Source organism: Macrobrachium nipponense, chromosome 35 (assembly GCF_015104395.2).
Source record: "Macrobrachium nipponense isolate FS-2020 chromosome 35, ASM1510439v2, whole genome shotgun sequence".
NCBI classification, from domain to species: Eukaryota; Metazoa; Arthropoda; class Malacostraca; order Decapoda; family Palaemonidae; genus Macrobrachium; species Macrobrachium nipponense.
Genome location: NC_061096.1, coordinates 59,551,185 through 59,574,856, shown reverse-complemented (window position 1 = coordinate 59,574,856; position 23,672 = coordinate 59,551,185). Strand labels below are relative to the sequence as shown.

Here is a 23,672-nt window from a genome sequence, read left to right as displayed (position 1 = left end):
GAGGACAATTATTTCGAGTTTTCGACACTTGCCAAGAGGAGGACGAGGAGGGTTTCTCGATGAAAATCACACCCAACGGATGTGCTAAACTGTTAAATGAACACAGATCTGGTCTTTTGCTACTTTGGTGAAAACAGCTGATCATGATATTCAGAGATTTTTATTTTTTATTTTTTTATATATATATAAAAGTTGCATGTAAGAGAGCCCTTACCAATTTTGCAACGTTACTTACAAACAGATAGGTACTGCAATAGGAACAGACATGAAACTAATGTATCGATCAGCAAAAAGGAAAATTCTCGTGTGTATTGTTCAAACAAATGAGGCTGACAGATTTACCGTTACGTACTGGAGCAGATTTTAACAAGGAAGGCAGGCAGAACTGAATTATATATATATATATATATATATATATATATATATATATATATATATATATATATATATATATCTATATATATATATATATATATATATATATATATATATATATATATAGTAGGCAGGAGAAGGGCGCAGGAACATATACACATCCATTTGATACATTTATTGTCAACGCGTTTCTTGACCCATGTATCAAATGGATGTGTATATGTTCCTGCGCCCTTCTCCTGCCTACTATAGTACCCTTTGATGTGTGGATATATATATATATATATATATATATATATATATATATATATATATGCTAAAAAATCACAGTAGATGCACGTGACTTCATTAAATAAGCGAATCCTACAAGGAAAATTATAGTTGTTTACCTGATAACTTTCTCTCCAATTGTATTTCATTCGTTCCTTGACGATGTCTTAGTAAAGACGAAAGCGCTTGGATTTCTGACTATCATCTTCCTGTGGTATTTGCTTTTATATATATATATATATATATATATATACATATATATATATATATATATATATATATAAAATGAACACTCAAAAGGAGCATGGGATTCAGATTGATAGACAAAGATTTTCATTCAACCAACACTTAAGAAGATTAAAGGAAGATTATCAGTGGGGGTGACCTAAATTGACTTACCTGTGGATGGATCTCTTGGTATAAATACCACCTTTTCTGTAAACTTTTCTCATTCATATACCTGAAGAGGGAGACAGCACTCTGTGAAATATAGTATTTTTCTCTCTATATTTTGGTGTTTTTATGGGCTCCTGTTATTATATAATATATATATATATATATATATATATATATATATATATATATATATATATATATATATGTGTGTGTGTGTGTGTGTGTGTGTGTGTGTGTGTGTGTGTGTGTGTGTGTGTGCACGTATATTGCTGGCATTTAGATTTACATTGATGACTTCACGAAACACGAACTAAAAATGCAATTAAGTGTAAAGTACGATCTCTGTGCGATCTCCAGTTCCTAGATAATCATTATCGGTTATCATATTTCATAATTGCTAATATGGTAAAAAAAAAAATTAAATGATAATGCAGTACCAGAAAATTAATGCTTTGAAATCCAAAACAATTATAAACAGGCCCGATACCTTCTACATTGAACTTAATATATTTGTAGTTTCATTTGATCATTATGTCATATTAATTCTATATATGAAATAAAGTTTTTTTTCCAAATGGAAAGTGTTTTATATCTTGGCCAAGATAGATCATACAGTGATGGTAATTAGCTCGACTTTGCTTCTGCTTTGAAATGAGAACCATTACTCAGATTATTACCCATCTGATGGGTATTATATCCTCACCTGTTTCTCAGTCAATGTAAACAAACTCCAACAGACCGTCTTGTATTGTTACCTGTTCGCTTGATACCATGGCCCCAAAACCGAAGGAAATTGGGGAATTGAGTGAGGAGAAGTTATTACAGTGTGTGGTTCTTGCAGATTTCCGTCAGGATTACGGCAGTACCATTTCTCAGGATCTTCCTAAGGTATATCCCTCTCGTACTTTACCTTCTGTTCGTTGATGTACTTGACATTCGGCTGATCTACTGCTGCTGGTCCTTTTCTGTCATGACGCAACTTTGTTGGGTTATTAAATCATCAGTGGTAAACTTGTACTTTAAGCCTCAGTCGTACTCTGGAGTTGTCAGTATAAATTCTCTATGTATGAAAGTGTTTAGATTTTTTTTTTTTTTTTTTTTTTTTTTTTTTTAGCTAGGGTAAACAATCGCATCGAGTCCATCTTACTCTCGAAGAAGACCCTTTTTCACTCCATATTTAATTGGTGAAACAACAATACAATTACATCTTTAAGAATACCATTCAAAAGGTTGAAGTTTTGTCAACATACTGTGATATAGGGTAGATCATCACAGCAAGCCACGCAGGCCAGCTACCATCAATGCAAGCCACCCTCCGAAAAAGTACATTATAACGCGTCCTGACACCCGAGATGGGCATCAGTCGCGACTTGTTGTTAGTGAGAGACGCAGTTAAAGACCTATATTTTCCTTTCGAAGTAAGTATTTTCTCCTAAGTTAGAAATTAAGGCCAAATTTAAGATTTAAACAGATTTAAACAGAGGGTACTGAAAACGGTCTCAACGTAGTGCAAATCTCACCAAAACGCGTTCAACATTTTTACTTACAACTCGAGGTATTTAGAAGATTGACGCCATCTCGATGTTTACGGAGTAGCTTGTGTCAATAAACTAACCATTTCCTGTGATAAATCCGCACACCACTTGTACCCACAGACGCTGGAGCACTTTTATCACAACAATCGAAACACGATTTCTCATCACAACAATCGGAAAACGGTCCCTGGCCACGACGTCTTTAAGGAAACTACTGTTTTGGTAGAAGAAGACGACAAAGCGTGCACTAGATAATTATTTAAATAAATAGTAAGACATCAATATTTTACATATTTATGATGATTAATTTGAAAATATTTGTTATTGAAAAAGTAACTCGGTTCCTAACTCAAATTTAAGTAATTATTTTTCGGAATTACTAGAACGTTCTTTTAAGTCCCGTATTATGATGTCACGACATCTTGACTTTCGTGCTTATTGTAAATGAATTGCTATACTCAACTTTCTTGCAGAACAGTTTACCAGTTATTCATGCAGATTGTTATCAGCTATTCGTGTAATTGTTATAATCGTAATGCGCATATATATCTTTATTATTTACTTTTTGGATATATGAAGATGTTTTACTGCTGGATTATCGCCGTAGTGTGACGCAATCGTTTTCGGGTCCATGGGCCTCTGTCTGTTTTCGCACCATAAGAAATTATGGGGCCGAATTTGCAATGACCAGAAAGTCGTTTAAAAGAGGAAAGTTAGCATTGAGGGGCATATGTTTTGACTGAGAAAATACAAATTTATTCAATAGCTAGCTTGTAAAAAATACTTGGTTATAAAAACTTGATTGACAACTAAGCAGCATGTCTACTATGGGTTTCAGAGACAGTGCAAGCACGTTTTTTGGCAATACCTATTTCTGTAACGAACACTCGTAACAGAGCGAGATTTTTCTTTAGTGCATTACCCAGTGCCGTAATTTATAAGGGTACCGTAATCGTAAAGAATAACGACACTTGTCCTTGTACCAAGAGACGAAAACTTCATTATCCAGAAATGGATATGAACACAGCAGTAAAAAGCTCCACCTACCCTCTCCCCCCACCTCCACCGCCACCCCTGTCCTTCTTCCTTCCTTCACCTTCCCTTCTCTCTCTCTGAAAGTTGTTGCAGTTTAAACTTATTTTCTATGATTTTTCCATCTATCTATCTAATAATAGTAGTTTACATGGTGGATATATCTAACGATTCACTCGGTTGTTACCTGCCCATTGACCGTATATTTATACACTGATCCACTCAACTCTCTCTCTCTCTCTCTCGCTCTCTCTCTCTCTCTATCTCTCTCTCTCTCTCTCTCTCTGTTGCCAATTGGTATGTGTTCACCCTCCAAACTGGGTTTAAGACTTACACAAAACGTGGAAATTGGTGAAATTAGGCTATGTATTGGAAGTATATATACATAAATATTAAAGCAATTTTATCATTATTGCATTACTATGACAACTAGAATTCTTGGAAACAGTTTATGATAATGCATCGGCGTATGTTGTGAAGGCTCCGACTGAATGTGGCAAACGATGATTTTGCCATTCTTAGCATGCAAACATTAAAGCATGCAAACATTAAAGGTTACATTTATTTCTGGCATACGATTATTTAAGAAATTCAAAATACTAATAAAGAACTGAAATCAATGAAAGTGCTAGCAAAAACAAAAAAGCAAAAAAAAAAAAAAAACGTAGTCTTTCCTCTATGCACTTTTCGGTATTCGTTCCTCTATGGTTTTCGGCAGCCAGATGTACGAAAACGTTAGAAACATTTGATTTTATCTACGTTAGAAATATCTGTAATTTTTCGGGGTAATTTGGTTGCAAAAAAGGGATAATATACATGAATTAAATCAAAATTTTTAAATAACAATGTAAATTTAAACTAAATAACGAGTAAAGTAAACAGTTTAGGGAATAAAACTTTGCAGTTTCGTCGTCTGTCGTCGTCTGCTGTTTGTAATTGTGTTTATGGCGCGCGCTTAGAAACCAGGAACAGCAACGGGTTTAAAGTGCAATGTGGAGTGAACTGAGGACCAAAATGTGTATAATAACAATCAAATAAGCACTGTGGAGTTTCAGTTGTGATGGCAGTAAGGATAAAACCACCGATTACAAGGTCATACTTTCACTAATATAGGCAACAAAATGTTGTTTTATTGTGCTGATTACAACTGCAATCTTGAGTAAGATCAATAAACGTTACATACATACGCTAACATTGTTCAAATGAGTGCTGGGAAGGCTGGGAAAGATGGTGTCCGTCACTGATGAGAAACCGTCCATGAAAACGTAGCCGCCATATTGGATTTCAAAACTGCCTTGAAAACATATTTTACGAAGAGCTCACATGCTTATTTTAGTTCGTATGGGGCTTTCATATATCACAATATGTTGACGAAACTTCAGTCTTTTGAATGGTATGCTTAGAGTTGTAATTGTATTCTTGTTTCACCAATTAAATATCGAGTGAATAAGACCCGGCCAGCATGATGATGGTGGATCATTTGTGATTGTTTACCCTATATGAAACCACCACCTACGAAGTAAAATAAGCATGTGAAGTCTTTGTAAAATATGTGTTCTAGGCACTTTTTTAAATCCAATGCTACTAGGGGCTTTAGTTACCGGACCTCCAGGTACACCCTTTACACACACACACACACACACACACACACACACACACACACACACACACACACACACACACACACACACACATTAGGATATATATGGGCCCCTGTAGTGGGAAACCAGGGTTGTGGACAGGGTAAATGATAAATTGAGTGAAAGCATTAGGAGATGAAGGAGTGGATATACTGTACGATCTTATGATAAAGATCCTTGAACAGGAAAAGATACCAAATGAGTGGCGTGGGAGTATATTGATCCCAATTTTTAAAGGGAAAGGCGATGTCCAAGAGTGTGGTAATTATAGGGGCATTAAATTGATGTCCCACACTTTGAAGATACTGGAAAGGATGATAGATGCTAGACTGAGAGAAGAAGTACAAATAGGTAAAGAGCAGATGGGATTTATGAAGGGAAGGGGAACAACAGATTGTATATTTTGTCTGAGGCAAATAATGGAGAAATTCGGCGGAAAGACAAAGGGACCTACATATGGTATTCATTGACCTTGAAAAGGCTTATGACAGAGTCCCGAGACAAGAGGTATGGAGGAGCCTGAGGGAGAAGATGGTGCCAGAGAAGTATGTGCGATTGATACAAGAGATGTACCGGAATGTATTTACCAGAGTGAGGAGCAGTGTTGGGGAGACAGAAGGTTTTGAGGTGAGAGTAGGATTACACCAGGGGTCGGCTCTGAGCCCATTTATCTTTAACATAGTGATGGATGTTATAATAGAGGAAGTAAGGGAGACAGTACCATGGAACATATTGTATGCGGATGATATTGTTCTGTGTGCAGAGAGCAGGGAAGATCTGGAAGTGAAATTGGAAAGATGGAGACAAGTACTGGAGGACAGAGGAATGAGAATAAGTAGATCCAAGACAGAATATATGTGTCCACCACTGAGGGGGATGATAGAGAAAGTATTCAGCTTGGTGGAGAGCAAATAAGGAGAGTTGATAAGTTTAAGTATTTGGATCTTTTGTTAACGCTGGAGGAAGTATGGAAGAAGAAGTAAAACATCGGGTACAGGCAGGCTGGAACAACTGGAGAGCGGCTCGGGAGTTCTTTGTGACAAAAGAGTGCCGCTTAGGTTAAAAGGAAAATTTCACAAGACGGTGGTAAGAACAGCAATGCTGTATGGTACGGAAACAGCAAGCATGAGAAAAGCAGAGCAGAAGAAGATGGATGTGGCAGAAATGAGAATGCTTAGGTGGATGTCTGGGGTAACAAGAGTGGATAGGATCAGAAATGACTACATAAGGGGGTCAACTAAGGTGGTGGAAGTATCAAAGAAAGTGCAGGAGGGGAGGCTGAGATGGTATGGACACCTGTTGAGGAGAGATGAGGACCACGCTGGGAGACATACTATGGGAGTGGAGGTGCAAGGAAGAAGAAAGAGAGGGAGACCAAGAAAGAGATGGAAGGACTGTGTGAGAGGAGATTTACATGAGAAGGGAATTGATGAGGCAGAAGTGCAAGATAGAAATAGATGGAAACGGCTCATCCGAAACGGCGACCCCATATAAAAATGGGAAAAAGCTGGGAAGAAGAAGAAGAAGAAGAAGAAGAAGGGGCTTTCATATAGTATCACATTATGTTGACGAAACTTCAGTCTTTTGAATGGTATGCTTAGAGTTGTAATTGTATTCTTGTTTCACCAATTAAATATCGAGTGAATAAGACCCGGCCAGCATGATGATGGTGGATCATTTGTGATTGTTTACCCTATATGAAACCACCATACGAAGTAAAATAAGCATGTGAAGTCTTTGTAAAATATGTGTTCTAGGCACTTTTTAAATCCAATGCTACTAGGGGCTTTAGTTACCGGACCTCCAGATACACCCTTTACACACACACACACACACACACACACACACACACACACACACACACACACACACACACACACACATTAGGATATATATGGGCCCCTGTAGTGGGAAACCAGGGTTGTGGACAGGGTAAATGATAAATTGAGTGAAATACAGAGATGTATTCATAACTCATCTAACCTGTGATGCCAGTTCTTACCTGGCTGGGGGCAGTGCCTCCTCCCCCTCTGGAACCCCTAGCTGTCTAGTAACATTAAGTAACTAGGACTAATTTACCTAGCTTACCTGAGAATCAGATCTTGTAAAAGTATTAGTTTGCAGGCTGTAAGCTGGTTAAACTCCAGTTTCCTTTTAAAATTGCAGTTTTTCAGGAGATTAATTTTTATAAGTTTTTCAGGAGATTAATTTATATATATATTTTGTAGGTATTGGTTCCACTGGTTAATACACCACTTTTGGACTATTCTCTTGACTGGTTAGAACGAAGCGGTATTGATGAAGTCATTGTTTATTGTCGTGCTCAACCTCATGCTGACTTGATACGACAGCATTGCAAGTAAGTTTTAGGTCTTAGTACTTTTACAGTTATATATTGGCTTCTCATATGTTTTAATAATTAGTAATAATTTTATTGGTAGCTTCATCATAAACTTGTAAAAGTTACATATTAAATGTAACATACTGTTATGTAAAGAATTTGCATGAAAGCATTTTATTTTAAGGCTGTTGCAATCATTGAAAAAGAATGTGGTGTTGCTGTTCTTCGATGTGCAATAGTATAAGAATAACATGATTGAGATTGACTTGAAGTGGTTTCCTCTTCTAAGGATTATTTGATGAAAATGAAGTGTGCTGACAATAGTTCATGTATGTAAATTACCAAGAAAGTTGAAATACAGAAGTAAACTTTGTATTTTAATGGAAGGATTTCTGTGTAGAGATATTGGGGCTGATACCGTTAGTATATATATTCCTGTACAGTACTTGTTTCAGAGGATAAACCATGCATGTCATACAGGCCACTGTAAAGGTAAAAATACAATTGATTCATTTCACTAGTTTTCATTCATTTTATCCTTTGAAAACTTTTATTCACAGATTCAAAGAGTTTTATAGGATCTTTAATCAGAGCATCTCATTTTAGTAAAATATTTTTTACCAGTTACGTAACTTTATTTACATACATTGTATTACTGAAAATTGAAGCAATTTTTCAGATTGTGTTCTTTCCCAGATAGCTTTTCAATGGTTTTACTTTTTTATTTTTTTATGATTTGGTCCATTTACTGTGCACTGCATGGAGAGGTAACTAGGTAAAGTGCTTTCTGGGATTATTTTCAGTAGTTTCATTTTTTGCTTCATGATCTAGTTGCACAGTAATCACATATCAATTTCTGTGGTGTAGTATAGAAAATCAGTCATGTAAAATATATCTTATCACATTTAATTCAAATTCTTTGGTTGTACAAATCATTATTGTATGAATGCCTTTCTTTGCCAGTCTTGACATACAAAAATTTTCATTATTTCCTGTGACAAGAAGTTAGTCATCCTTGAGGAAGGCTAAACAAATGTTATTGGTTACAGGTAGGTGAGTGGCAGGGTGTAGCAGGGTACAACCCACTCACCCATCGCTACTATCCTTTAGCACTTGGCCATGGCCTAGAGTGCAACTTTTCAAGTTTAAGTGGGAATTTATGCATTAACTGTAGTTTTCCATCTTTGGTTGAGCTCTTGTCACTATTCTTGTTGTGATTGCTCCTTTAACCCATGGTCACTAAGAGGAAGACAAGTTAGGCAGTTTATAAGTGTAGAATATGACTTTTGAAGAAAGCTTCTATCACTTCTATAGGTTGTAGATGTAAAATCGCTGAGGAATATCCACTCCTTGTGGTACTAGAACAAACAGTTTGAATCAGGGCTACATCTGCAATGTCAAGAAACAGTAACGATAAGGGAAGCATCCTAGTTATTAACATTCAAGAAGAATCAGAAGTAGAAACCTCAAAACTAATGGAGCTCAGAGCGATTTCCCCTATACCTGGGTAGTCTCAGGGTTCCTCCAAGCTACATTTGTAATTAGCACGAGTAACAAGAGTGTGAATTCTGTAATGGCCTGTTTGCCAAGAAAAGTGAAGAAAGAGCATAATTTGCATTACTTTTGTAATATTCTTTAGAATATTGATATAGTATTTCCCAGCTTTAGTAGTAAAGCATATATGTACTGTACAGTATTTTTACAGCAAGTGGGTAAGTAAGACAGTAACAGCCTGGTATTTTGGTCACATAGCACTGTATATGTAGTGTCTTTGTGGTTTAAAGGATTTAAATTTTTTCGTCATAGTATTCCTTACTGGATTTGTACAAACTCGTCATGTAGTACCGTACTGTGTTGGCTGATTTAGATTTCTTCAGTATTTTTATGGTACTGTGATCTTAGGAAATAACCAGTGCGTATTAAAGTAACATTTGTAACAGTTATGTAATTTACAAAATAACTGTAAATTTTTTTTTTCTTTCTACAAATGATGTATACTTTGTTACTCCCTCCTCCATGTTTTTGGTAATCTATTCATCAGCCAGTTTAAAGTTTAGAAATTATTGCATACATGCATATCACATATGTTGTCATTGCTTCTTGTAATTTTGTTTACCATTATGATTTCAGAGGCTTTACAGCACGTCGAGCAGAACGTGGTATGAATGTCATTGTCGTTGCTTCTGAGGATTGTCACTCGATGGGTGACGCTATGAGAGATCTGTATGCAAAGTCTTTGCTAAAGGATGATTTCTTCCTTATTCATGGAGATACCATAGCAAATATTGACCTGCAAGCTCTTATGGCAAAACATAAGTAAGTACGATACTGTTTTGCATAACATTTTTGGACCTAAAAAGTTTATGGTAAAAAATTTAGTCAAGACAACTGAAGTGCATCTTGCACAAGCAACTCCATGAAAGTGTAGCTTTGTATCCTAATAAAAATGCATATGATTTTTAACATTTTTTTATTTTAAACTAGTATAATTGTTGATCAGCAGTAGTTGTGAAGCTGGGTGATAGTTTTTTTGTATTTAGATTATTTTAGTTCAAAAGACTGGTTCATAATGCGTATTAGACTAGCCAGTGTTCAGCCTCTCATTCCAGAAGTAATTGCTGTTTGTTTTATCACAAACCCATCACTACGAAAACCCCACATGCAAGGTCTGAATGTCTAAGATACTGCAGACAATTAGTAGCCATTATTTCTTGTAAGCTTCAAGTAAATGAGAATACAGCATATACTGTTAGTAATCTAATTCTCACTGAAGATGACATCAAACAGTCTTGCAATGCTCCAAGTGGATTGGAAATTTATGATATTGGTAACAGTACTTTTATGTTTTCAGTATCTCATTTCTCTTTATTGATATATGGCAGTTGCATATTTTGTCTTAATTTTCTCTGTGAAATATAGAATATTAAAATGTATGTTTGAAAAAAAAAATTGTTTTGATGTAGACTGTAGGAATGGATGGGTAATGATCACTTGGAAGACATTCACATTCATTACTAGTTGTGATGGAACATATCCATGTTATATAGGTAGAAAGAACTATGTTGAGTTTTTTTTTTACTAATTTTCCCTGAATAATCAGATAAAAATAATTATTTATTGATTATGTTTTTTAAACAAGCCTGTGATGCATTATCTTCATTTTTCAGAGAACGTCGATCCATTGATAAGAAATTTATTATGACTCTGCTGTACATGAATAAGACTGGTGAACATATTGGGGATGATGAAAGTACAGCAACACTCATTGCAAATGCAACAACTGGCAAAGTTCTCCATCATGTTCGTCGTAGCTCTTCGAAGTCAAAGCTCTCGATCCCTGCAGTAATTACTAGACAGTTTATGTTTATTATATGAAGATTTGCATGAAATATGCTGAAAACCTTTTTTTCAAATTTTCCTTGGAGTTATAACAATGCTTGATCAAATTAATAACTAGTGAATATAATTTGACAGTTTTATTAGTTTTATAAAATGAGATTTAAAAATTGTTTGTAGTTTATATAATCAGATTAATAACTAAAGCAAACTTTAGATTATGAAGTTGAACAGATTGCCAAAAGACTATGGCACCCAACCACTAAGTAGCCAAAATTTGTAGGTTGCTCTACTTCTCAAGGTCCTGTTTCTGACTAACTGACTGATTTTTCATCTTTTTATGCATATACCTATGTTCCTATCTTTCTCAATCTTTTAGGTTTGAATTTTTTGCCATGTTCTGTACATGTCTGTTTCTTCCTAGTTTTCTGTTATCACACGCCATCCATGGACCCTTGCATTTTGTTGTTAAGCTCTTTTGGAATTTCATACATTCTCTTTGTAAGTGCCTATGTTTGCAATGCATGATATTCCTCAACTGTCCAGCAATTTCTTCAGATATCCAGAGACTTTATCTTTTACTGCCTTCTAACTGCATCACAATCCAGTATGTCTACCACCTCTTTATCAACTTCTTGAACAGCCTCCATAGTCATGATTTTTTACTCTTAAATGAATATTCCAGGCATTGATAATCCCTCCTACAATGTATGAGTTTGCAATCATGAGATCTGTTGTTTTCCACCATGTACCAAACCCACTGCATCTTCCTACTTCCCAGACAATTTCCTGTCTGGTGGTTAGTCATTTACCTATATGTGTTAATATTTTATGGTCTCATTGTTTGTTTCAATGAAAAATTGTGTAAAAAGTGTATAAATGTCTTTAGTTGTCTAAAAGAAAACATTGTTTGCTTTTGCCTAGCTTTTTCATCTTTTATATATCATTCTTTGACATTTTTGTATTTTATTATAACCTCCATATCTTTTGTTATTACAGGAGTTACTGAAAACTTGTAGTCAACTTCGTGTATTGCCTGCTGTGTCAGACCCGGGTATTGCTGTTTGTTCAGAAGTTGTTCCATCGTTGTTCTCAGATAATTTTGATTATGGAACCCGTGACAGTCTCATCCGTGGAGTGATAGAGCAGGAAGAACTTCTTGATTATGCAATTGCGTGTGAAGTTTTAGAGTCCGGCTATGCAACTCGAGCAACTTCTCTTCCATTATATGAGACAGTAAGGTGAGAAGTTGATTAGAGTAACTCATGTTTTATATTCACATTTCTGCAAATACCATGAGGGTATCTTTTATTTTTATTTTTAGTTATTGCTGTTAACAGTTTTAACTTTCTACAGTGTTATTAGCTTTGATTTTGATGTAAGCGATACATGAATTGAAACAATTATGCTTTAGCATTATTGGTCTGAAATAATAATAATCACTGTTAATAAAAAGATTCACAGTCTCGTGAAAACCAATGGGTAATAAAAATCCACAATTATATAGTAAACTGTACAATTATAGGTACATTTTGTGGAACACCCCAAGTCAATTAGTATTTGATTAGCGAGCCTGCAGAGAATAAAGTGTCTGTTTGTGTAACAATTGAAGAGTTACCCATTTCTTACTTGCTCTTGCAGTAGCGAAGTTATTCGTCGCCAGGCCTACCCCTTGGTACCAGAGGTAAGCCTAACCAGTCATCGCATAAGATACCTCTATGATGACTTTACCAATAACTACTGGGAAGCCTCTGCTAAATTTCACAAGTTAGTATATTCTTGTTATATTTCATTTTCTGTCCAACAATTTTCATTACTGTAAAGTCTGCATGTTTCTGTCAGTATATTGTTTCATTGAAAAACAGTTTTTGTACATGAAAACTTACCCAGCAGATATATACTTAGCTATAGACTCGGTCGTCCCGACAGAATTTCAAAACTCGCGGCACACGCGAAAGGTAGGTCAGGTGATCCCCCATTCCCGCCGCTGGGTGGCGGGATCCGGAACCATTCCCGTTTTCTAAGACATAATTTCTCTGTCGGTTGAACGGACAACACCTATTGTTCGTTCCTCCATCTTGGATTTCAACTTGTTTGCCGAGAATTGGGATTGGTTTTTTGGTGACGTATTCTGTTTTTTCTCTGGCTTGGCATACGCTTATTGTGGACTGTTTTTCGACTTTGGTATTGACTACTCTTTCACGATGTCTGACGCTAAGGCTTCACCTATGTTTAGGGTTTGTAGTAGGGAAGGTTGTAAAGTTAGGCTACCGAAATCGTCGGTAGACCCTCATAATGTTTGCTCTAAATGTAGAGAGAATGAATGTTCTTTTAATAACACCTGTATTGAGTGCGAGAACCTAACAGAGCTTGAATGGAAGGAGTTATCTTCTTACGTTAGGAAACTTGAAAGGGATAGAGTAAGGAAAGCTTCAGCTAGATCATCTAGTAGATCTTGCTCTCTAGAACAGGAAGTTCATAACTCTCCTATTACTAACGATTTTCCCTTAGCCACAGCTGCTTCTCCCCGTACTGAATCCAAAGATTCTTCCTCTGAGAGGGAAAATGTGAAAGCTTCTATCAAGAAACTCCAGGCTCAGTTACGAGCGTTAAATGAAGGTAAGAGTGGTGATAGTGATTTGTGCAGTGTCCCCAGTGCAGTGGAGGGGGCGTCTGACCGGTTCCTCATTGCTCCTAGGCCTAGACCTCTTCCAAACTCCCAGGACCAGGGGAGGAGGAATGTCGAAAGCCGCAGGGAGGATGCAGAACATCCCCAACGGTCAGGCGTCCCTTCGGCAGATCCTGTTGTTAAGTCCCAGGCTGCCTTGGATAGCCGCAGAAAAGGCATCCTAAGGGAGTGTTTTTCGGCCTCTGATTCTTCCTCTCCTAAAAGAGGATGGAGTTCGGCCTCGCGCCCTTTGAAGAGAATCTGGAAGGCGCCTAAAGGAGACACGGCTGATTCCAGCCCAGAGCGTTTTCCCTAGTATTGGCCCTCGGATCCTAAGAAGGCGAGACAGGAGGAGCCCTCTCTTCAGGATCCAACGAAGAAGTTCCTGATTAACCTGCAGGAGCAGTTATCCTCTTTAGTAGGCTCTTTCGCTAAGGATTCGACAAGGAGGAAAGATGTTTCGCTCCCTGTTAAGAGTTCCTCTAAGCGCCCCTCTACGTAAAGGAGAGAGACCACACACTCTCCAAGGCGTTTATCGCCTTCGTCGAGAGACTCTTCGGATAGGAGTTTTTCTCCTGACAGGTGATTCCTTTCGCCCTGTAGGCGCTCTTCTCCAAGAGATAAGTGCCCTCCTTTGGACAAGGCTTTGAATCCTGGCAGACAGGAAGCACGTAGCCTCTCCCTTTCTAGACGCCATGAATTGAGCAGAAGTCTCGATCGATTTAGGTTCAAAGAACCGGAAGAGAACCTAAACCAATTCAAGTATAAGGATCCTTTGGGACTACAGGACCAGGATTGGAAGGAGCCAGTCAGGCGCAAAGAGGCAGTGAGACGCAAGGAAGGGCGTCAAGAGCCTCGCAAGCCCCAGGATCCAGGGCGTCAGGAGTCAGTTAGACGGCAAGAGTCAGGACGCCAGGAGTCTGTTAGGCGGCAGGAGTCAGGACGCCAGGAGCCTGCTAGGTGTCAGGAGTCAGGGCGCAGGGAGCCTTTCAAGCGCCCTGAATCAGGACGTCAGGAGCCTATCAAGCGCCGAGAGTCTTGCGAACCTCAAGTGACTAGGCAACAAGAGTCTAGTAGGCGCAAGAATGTTTCTGGGCGCCAGGAGCCTCATTCTTCGTATAGAAGTTTTCTATAATTCAGCGCTCTCCTTCTCGGAAAGGAGTACTACTTCGAGGGAAGAGCCCGATCACTTCCAAACGGTCTCCTTCAGTTGATCCTTTGGAAGAAGTTTCGGATGAGGACAAGCCTGTAGATGTAGCAGTTTCGGACTACAAGAGGCTCTCTCTTCTACTTCTCAAGGAGTTCGGAGACTCCCTTCATCCTGCTGATCCGCCTTCTCCAGGATCTTTAATGTCCAGTACCAAGGCTCATAAGTCTTCTTCTTTCGTCAAGATGCGCCCTGCTTTATGTATGAAAAAGGCTTTGAAGACCTTTTCAGAATGGTTAGCCTCAAGAAGGGAAGCGGGCAAAACAGTTTTTTCCTGCCCTCCTTCCAAGTTAACAGGGAAACCTGGAAGGTGGTATGAGACCAAGGAACCCATGGGGTTAGGCTTCCCTTCATCCGCAGACGCGGACTTTGCTTCTCTAGTAGACTCATCCAGGAGGAAGTCTTTGCTTTCTGCTAAAGCAACATGGGGCATGTGTGAGCTTGACCATCTTCTAAAGGGTCTCTTTAAGACTAGAAGTTTTCAATTTCATGGACTGGGTATTGGGAGCATTAGCCAAGAGAGCTCAGGACACCGACTTTGTCTCGATGGAAGAACTTTCAAGTGTCCTGGCTTGCTTGGACAGAGCAGTTATGGACGGCTCCGTAGAAGTTGCCTAGCTTTTGGAACAGGAGTCCTAAAGAAGAGATCGGTCTTTAGCTCTTTTCTAGCAAGAGCCGTATCACCCTTACAAAGATCCTCTCTTCTTTTCGCCCCTTTGTCCTCTCATCTGTTCCCACAGGAGACAGTTAAGGAGGTTGCAAAATCTCTAACGGAGAAGGCAACTCAGGATCTCCTCACACACTCAGCTAGGAAGTTTAGGCCAGCCGTGCCTATTGAAAAAAGAGAGAGAACCTCTTTTGCACAGCCCTTTCGAGGTGCCTCCTCTTCTAGAACCCCTCTTAGAGGTCGCAGACCAGAACGAAGGAGTAGACCATCTAGAAGGTCCTTCGGGAAGTCTTGATGAACAGAGAGTCCTCCAGACAAAAGTAGGCGCCAGACTTCTCCAGTTTGCAAAAGTCTGGGCGCAGAAGGGAGCGGATTCTTGGTCCCTCTCAATCCTGAAAAAAGGATACTTGATCCCCTTCAGGAAAATCCTCCCTTGACGACACCTCCAAGGGATGTTGACTGCAAGATACTCGGATTCGGTCCGAAGACTAGCTATTTTGCAGGCAGTGGAACAGATGATTTCCAAAGAAGCGGTAGAACTGGTTCAAGATCTCCAATCTCCAGGATTTTACAATCGGTTGTTCCTGGTACCGAAAGCATCGGGGGGATGGAGACTGGTGCTAGACGTCAGTGCCCTGAATTTCTTTGTTATGAAGAAGAAATTCTCGATGGAGACGTCTTCCTCTGTTCTGTCTGCTCTTCGTCCAGGGGACTGGATGGTGTCCCTGGACCTTCAAGATGCGTATTTCCATGTGCCAATTCATCCGGCATCACGGAAATACCTAAGATTCATGTTCCAAAGGAAAGTATTCCAGTTCCGAGCGATGTGTTTCGGACTTTCAACTGCACCTCAAGTCTTCACGGACATCATGAAGAATGTAGCTTATTGGCTACATCTAGAAGGAATCAGGATCTCATTATATCTGGACGATTGGCTAATAAGAGCCCAATCAACGGAGAACAATGTCTGGAGGACCTTTTCTTACTCTGAAATTGACAAAGTCCCTGGGACTTTTAGTCAATCACGAGAATCCATGCTGACTCCCAGCAAAGCATTGTCTATCTGGGGATTCAGATGGATTCTCGGGATTTTCTAGCGTATTCCTTCGCAGGAAAGGAGAGAACGCTGCTTGGAAAAGGTTGCAGTCTTCTTAAGGAAAGAACATTGTTCCGCGAGGGAATGGATGAGCTTACTGGGGACCCTCTCCTCGATGGAACAGTTCGTTTCCTTAGGAAGAATACACCTAAGACCCCTTCAATTTTATCTGAAGGAGAAATGGGATTGGAAGTCCCAAGATCTGGGAAAAACCTTTCCGATCTCGAAGGGAATCAAGGAGAATATCCTCTGATGGTTAGATCCACAAAAACTAAGCAAGGGGATCTCCCTTCACTTAGAGAACCCTCGCCTAGCGTTATTTGCAGACGCCTCAGATTCAGGGTGGGGAGCAACCCTAGGTTCGGAAGAAGTGTCAGGCACTTGGGAAGGAGAACAAGTGTCCTGGCACATAAACAAGAAAGAACTAACAGCCATTCATCTAGCTCTAGTTCATTCGAGGAACAGGTCTCAGGTCTGGTGATTCAAATTCACTCGGACAAACACAAAACCAGCCCTTGCATATATAAAGAAACAGGGGGACTCATCCTTTTCCCTGACGAATCAGCAAAGGATCTGCTGATTTGGGCTCAGGAAAGGAAGATCTCTCTTCTCACAAGGTTTGTGCAGGAGAGAGAAATCCGTCCCGGGCGGATCTGTTGAGCAGGAAAGACCAAGTCCTACCCACGGAATGGACTCTCAATCCTCAGATTTGCCAACAACTGTGGCATCTGTGGGGAAGGCCCAATATAGACCTGTTTGCGACCAACAGGAATCACAGACTAGAAAACTATTGCTCCCCGATCTCGGATCCGCAAGCAGTAGCCGTAGACAGCTTTCTGCTAGATTGGACAGGCTTAGACACATACGCCTTCCCTCCTTTCAGATAGTAGGGGAAGTTTTGAGAAGTTTCGCTTGCTCAGAGGAAACAAAAATGACCCTCATCGCTCCCTTCTGGCCAGCTCTCGATTGGTTCACAGAGGTGCTGGAGTGGGTAGTAGATTTTCCAAGATCGCTTCCACTGATGAACGATCTTCTCAAACAGCCCCACTTCGACAGATTTCACAAGAACCTCCCCACGCTAAGTCTGACCGCCTTCAGACTGTCGAAGGACTCGTCAGAGCAAGAGGTTTTTCGCGCGAAGTGGCGAAGGCTATTAAAAGAGCCAGAAGAGTTTCCACCTCTACGGTGTATCAGTCGAAGTGGGAGTTGTTTAGAAGATGGTGTAAGAATAAGAAAATATCCTCTTCCAGTACCTCTGTAGCTGAAATCGCTGATTTTCTTCTCTATTTGAGAAAGGACTGTAACCTGGCAGTATCGACAGTAAAAGGTTACAGGAGTATGCTGGCCTCAGTCTTTCGACATAGAGGACTAGACCTTACTAATAATAAAGATCTCCATGACCTTATAAGGTCTTTCGAAACCACGAAAGACCAGATAATCAAGAAACCGAGTTGGAACTTGGATGTGGTCCTTAAGTTCCTAATGTCAGAAAAATTTGTACCGTCTCACACAGCTTCATTTAGAGAACCTAACTAAGAAAGTCCTTATTTCTGTTTGCATTAGCAACAGCTAAGAGAATTAGCGAGTTGCAAGCCTTGGAAGGTAAAGTTGGTTTTAGGAAGGATTCAGCGGTGTGCACCTTTAAACCACTTTTTCTAGCAAAAAACGAAAATCCCTCAAAACCTTGGCCAAGAAGCTTTGAGATAAAAGGACTATCTTCACTAACAGGAAGAGAACTAGAAAGGACTTTGTGTCCAGTCAGGGCACTCAAGTTCCACCTGAAGAAAAAAGTGTTGCTGGGAGGTACAGAGGAAAGTCTTTGGTGCTCGGTAAAAGATCCGAAAAGATCGATTTCAAAGAATGCCCTTACGTTCTTCATAAAGGATGTAATAAAGGAAGCTCACCTTACTTGCAATGAAGAGCACCTCAAGATTCTCAGAGTAAGAGCACATGAAGTGAGAGCCATAGCTACGTCAATGGCATTTCACAAAACATGGTCTCTTCAGGCACTAATAGTCAACTTTTTGGAGATGTAATTCTGTGTTTGCCTCCAATTACCTAAGAGACGTAAAAATTTCTTACGAAAAGTGCTTTGCTCTGGGAGCGTATGTTCGGCGAATTCAGTGCTGGGAGAAGGAGCTGAGGCTAATCCTTCTTAACTTACTTTAGTGTTTAAATTTGTCTTTATTGGTGGTTGTTTTTATTGGTTGATTGTCAGAGGGAATAGGGGACCCTCTTGCAATTCATAGGTTATAACAGTACTAACATGGTCAGGTGATCGGGATTGGCTTCAGTGCTCCTTGTGTTTACTTATAGAAACCTTAACTCTGTCATGTAAGAGGGCGAGTCCCCATTGATATGACAAAGGTCAAGGCTCTACCATGTAAGTGGGTCAGCCCCCATTGGTACGATCCAGAGTAGGCTCTGTCGCGTAAGCGGGCTAGCCCCCATTGACACGATCCAAAGAGTTATTCAGCCATAGGTCCATACCTCGCTGGGACTCTTGAGGCAGGCAGACTCATTGACAGTAGTCATGAAGTCTTCAGCCCAATCAGGTAGGAACCATGGATTATTATATCCAAGAACATATGTTGTTTTTTCCTTTTTTAATGTATTTACTATAAGTATTATCATTATGTTTTAGCTGTCTCTTACCCTCCACCAAGGGTGCCAATCAGCTAAGTATATATCTGCTGGGTAAGTTTTCATGTACAAAAATGATATTGTTAAGATACAATAAAGTTTTGTACATACTTACCTGGCAGATATATACGATTAATGGCCCACCCATCCTCCCCTCAGGAGACAGGTGGAAGAGAAATTATGACTTAGAAAACAGGAATGGTTCCGGATCCCGCCACCCCCCAGCGGCGGGAATGGGGGATACCCTGACCTACCTGTCGCGTGTGCCGCGAGTTTTGAAATTCTGTCGGGACGACCGAGTCTATAGCTAAGTATATATCTGCCAGGTAAGTATGTACAAAACTTTATTGTATCTTAACAATATCATTTTGCATTGTGTTTTAATATAATATTATTACAGAGATAGTGTTGGCCACTTTATGTACACTTTTCATTCATGTCCTGAAGTTAGATGTTCTTTTGTTCATTTTCAAATGACATTAAATTATGAATATGTGTGAATCTTGTCTCCTTGCACAAAATACATTTGAGTCTTTTACAACAGAATATTTAAGTCCCATGGCTGTACTATACTATATGTAGTCTTGCTATAACATTACAGAGATGAATATTGAAGTCCTGAAACCTAAAAAGCAGAAAGGAGAAAGAATATTCTCTTTGTATAATTCTTTATCTGATTATAGAAGCAAATTTGCCTTGCCACTCCATATCTAAGTTGACATGACTGTTAATAATTTTTACACCAATTATTATTAATGACTTAATTGCAATTTTGACTTTATTAGAGGGAATGGTGGTCGGGACGTGGTTGTTGGAGCTGGTTCGGAAGTTAGTTTATCAGCACAGCTAAAGAGGACAGTCATTGGAGATCATTGCACCGTTCAGGATAATGTGAAAATCACTTCCTCCTTCATAATGAATAATGTTTGTATAAAGGTTGGTACAGTATTATACATACTTAGTATTTACCTGTGTTATGGTTGAAAAACCAGCATTATTATTATTTTGTGTATTAGATAGTATACTTGTTGATTTTGTTATAGGAAAAGAGAACTACAGCATTACCATGGACTCTTTTTATTTCATTAATTTTCATAAAGCACTGAATGCTGAGGTCAAGATATATGTCAGTTATTAGAAGTAAAATTTTTATTTTTGTACTTCACAGTGCAGTCATATTGTTTCAACTCTCTTGTTATAATTGACCCAAAATGTATTAAACTAATTTTTGTCATAGTGCTATTTCTTCTTCTTATCCTCCAAGTAAATAATCTTTGTAATTTCATAGATAATAAATTTCTGAAACTTAAGAGCTCCTATGTATATACAAAACAGGTAGTTTATTACCAACAATAATTATTATTGTAAGATTTGCAACCACAATAACAAAAAGCTAATCAATATTTTTTTCCGTCTCCTTAGAAAGGTTGTGTGCTAGATCAGTGCTATTTAGGTGATAATGTGAAACTGGAGGAGAATGTAGTATTATCACCAGGGTGTGTGTTAGGAGCAAATGTGGTATTAGGTCCCAATATCACGATACCAGCAGTTACATGTCTTTCAGCAGTGCCTCCAGTTGATGAGTTTGAAGAGGAAAATACAACTCAGGGTATGTAAAAGCCTTTAATTATATATTTTTCTTGAGCCTCCTTGAGCTCTTTCTATCTTGAATAACTCATTTCATAATTGATTTTGGCAGTTGTTTCACAAACATATGCACCTTTTGACTGCAACCCTTCCTGTCCTTCCAGGCTTGGGACCAAAAGTGAGTTGGGCTGAAATTCTCAGCTTTTAAACAAAATTATTTCAACAAAATTAGTGATGTACATTTATTGTTGCAATGAACAATGTCAAACGATTTTTTAATTAAAGAAAAGGTAGAAGATGATGGTGAGAACTCATTGGACATCTAAACTCATTAAGGAATCTCCTGACACAAAGTGCCTGATGATTATTATTGATTAAATCAACTGTTTTGGAAAGGTTTCAATATAAGTCCTAAACACTTTTGCAGAGCCTGATCCTAAAATTTGTGGCAGCCAAGGTCATGCATTTGTTGTTACTGAGGACGACGACGATGATGAATTAAGAAAACTAGTTTGGGGCAGAGAGAAAATTGAAGAAATATCCAGTGAGGAAGAACTGTCAGATGAAGAAGATATGGATCAAGTCATGGGCGAGGATGCACACATGAGAGATGAGGATGAGCAGAGGGAATATGGTAAGTTATTAGCTATAGTCTTCAGTTACGGTAATATACTTTCATACCATAAACCAAGATTATACAAGGTGATAAATGTTCACTTATGCTTTTTGTTTTCAGAATTCAGACGTGAAATTAGAGAAAGCGTCACAAATGCCTTAAGTTCTGGATCAGCAGCAGAAAACGTTGTACTGGAGATAAATGCTTCTAGGCATGCTTATAATATGAGCATGGAAGAAGTTTTAGCAACTGTTACACAGGTATGTCTAAATTGATTATTGGTGTATTTTGAAACTTTTTAATAGGTAATTAAATCTTAGGTCCATTTTAATTATTCTAAATGCCTTTGCAATGTCTGTTTTGGCTTGAACTTTTAGCTGTGGTTATCGAAGTAATCATTTCACGTGCACAAATATGTGTATTCTTTTCATTAATCCACCTAGCTTACTCAAAACATAATACTAAAAAGCATCAATTTCCAGTTTGCCACACCTATACACCATTAAATAGTATCTATTCCTGGTCATCTCATCCTAGTCACGATGAACCTTATTTTCCTGACGAGACATTTTTGTGGCACTTTATAGGGAACCATATTCCCTTCTTTTCAAAGAATAGAAGTTCAATATTCTATGGCATCTACTTAACTGAGTAGTACTACTTTACAAATCAGGGTTGTATAAACATTTTTGCAGCTTTCCTTTGACTCACAGCTGCAGGTTATCTTCATTTTTTAGCTTAAGATGAATTCGTAGGTTACCCCCAAGTAGTACGTATATTATTACAGTAATTTTTTGCCGTTTCACTTTAATTATTAAATAAAATTTCTTATTGCAGGCTATCTTAAGAGCAGGTGAGGAAAAGGAGCCCGAGAAATACGATTCAGAGGGTCTTTGGACTCTGACAAAAAGGTCGTTATCTAAATTCACCGATGTATTTAAGAATTATGTCCGTAAACCAAGAGATCAGATAACTGTGCTTAATGCAATTGAGGTAAGCATGTTCATTAGAACTTTTCATTACCAGAGTCCTTAAATAGGTTGACACAAATCTTACTTTAATATTAAAATTTGAAGGAGAATAGACACAAGGTCAAGGTTAACAGAACAAAGATTACTGAAAAAAACACACACACCACACACACACACACACACACGCACCACACACACACACACACACACACACACACACACACACACACACACACAAATATAGATGAAGCTTGCTATTTGAGCAGTTACTGAAAATAACCTAAATTACTTACTGATATATTTTCTCTTATTAAATCATTTCCAGTCTATATTTATGTCCACTGTGTGTGTACCACTGTGTGTGTACATACATGTTTATTTACCACGTTACCTATTTGCAGGCACTAATGAATGAGCACAGAGGATATCTACCTTTAGCCCAGAAAATCTTTTATGAGCTAAATCAGGTGCACGATGTGTTGGATAATGAAGTAATCATTTTTTGGTATAAAAAAGAAAGCAGTTCTACACCAGTTTCCACTACTATTAAGAGTCTGGTAAGGCAGTTATGTGTATGAATGCATGGAAAAATTGTAGCATCTTTTGTTATACTGTCAATTACATTGCTTTTGTGATAAATATAAAAAGCACATTGCTCAAATTCATCTTGCATTTTTTCAGATACAACAAAAATTAGTTACACTGTGAACTACATTGCTTGTATGATAATTATAAAAAGTACATAGCTGAAATTATTTTTGTATTTTCCAGATACAAAAATTCATCGACTGGTTAGAAGACGACGAAGATGAAGAAAGTGAAGAAGACAGTTAAAAGTTTCTTTGTTTCTTGATCCATATGGAACTGCATTTTCCTTTTAATGAAAATTACTTGTTGTTACATTACAGTACCTTGAAGAGATCATGTGTTCTTCAGAAAGCAGTAATATTCTTGCTCATGTGCCAAGCATTATTGTTCTTTGACTTTAAATTTAATAAATTCCCTTAATACATTGTAGAATACACATTTTTCATTATAAAGTGGTGTGCCATGCCATGTGGACTGTAATTTTATGAGGTTTTTATTCCCTTCGTATGTAATACAATATGCTCAACACAATTTCCAATATCACTGTGTATTGCATATTTTGTGTAGCTCTTAAATTCCAGGGTAAATATAGGATGATAAATTTACTAACAAGTCATTCATTATGAACAGCAGACATTGAAAAAAACATATGTACTTATGGTACTTTTAAAATAAGACAATGAACCAACTATGGTACTTTTAAA

General features: G+C 38.3%; 1 protein-coding gene across 2 annotated transcripts; it reads left to right on the top strand.

Annotated features, from left to right (window-relative positions):
* Positions 1–1,735: 1,735 nt before the first annotated feature.
* LOC135208827 (translation initiation factor eIF2B subunit epsilon-like) lies at positions 1,736–23,448 on the top strand. 2 transcript variants are annotated; one of them, XM_064241386.1, is made up of 13 exons: positions 1,736–1,929; positions 7,477–7,607; positions 9,720–9,905; positions 10,757–10,931; positions 11,925–12,166; positions 12,567–12,692; positions 19,992–20,142; positions 20,629–20,815; positions 21,221–21,427; positions 21,530–21,669; positions 22,247–22,402; positions 22,782–22,937; positions 23,152–23,448. In XM_064241386.1, exons 1-13 carry the CDS (start codon positions 1,813–1,815, stop codon positions 23,212–23,214), a joined length of 2,037 nt encoding a protein of 678 aa, XP_064097456.1. In that variant the 5' UTR covers positions 1,736–1,812; the 3' UTR covers positions 23,215–23,448. The 2 variants fall into 2 exon arrangements, with proteins under 2 accessions (XP_064097456.1, XP_064097457.1); XM_064241387.1 differs by lacking the exons at positions 1,736–1,929; positions 7,477–7,607 and adding an exon at positions 8,306–8,364.
* Positions 23,449–23,672: the final 224 nt, after the last annotated feature.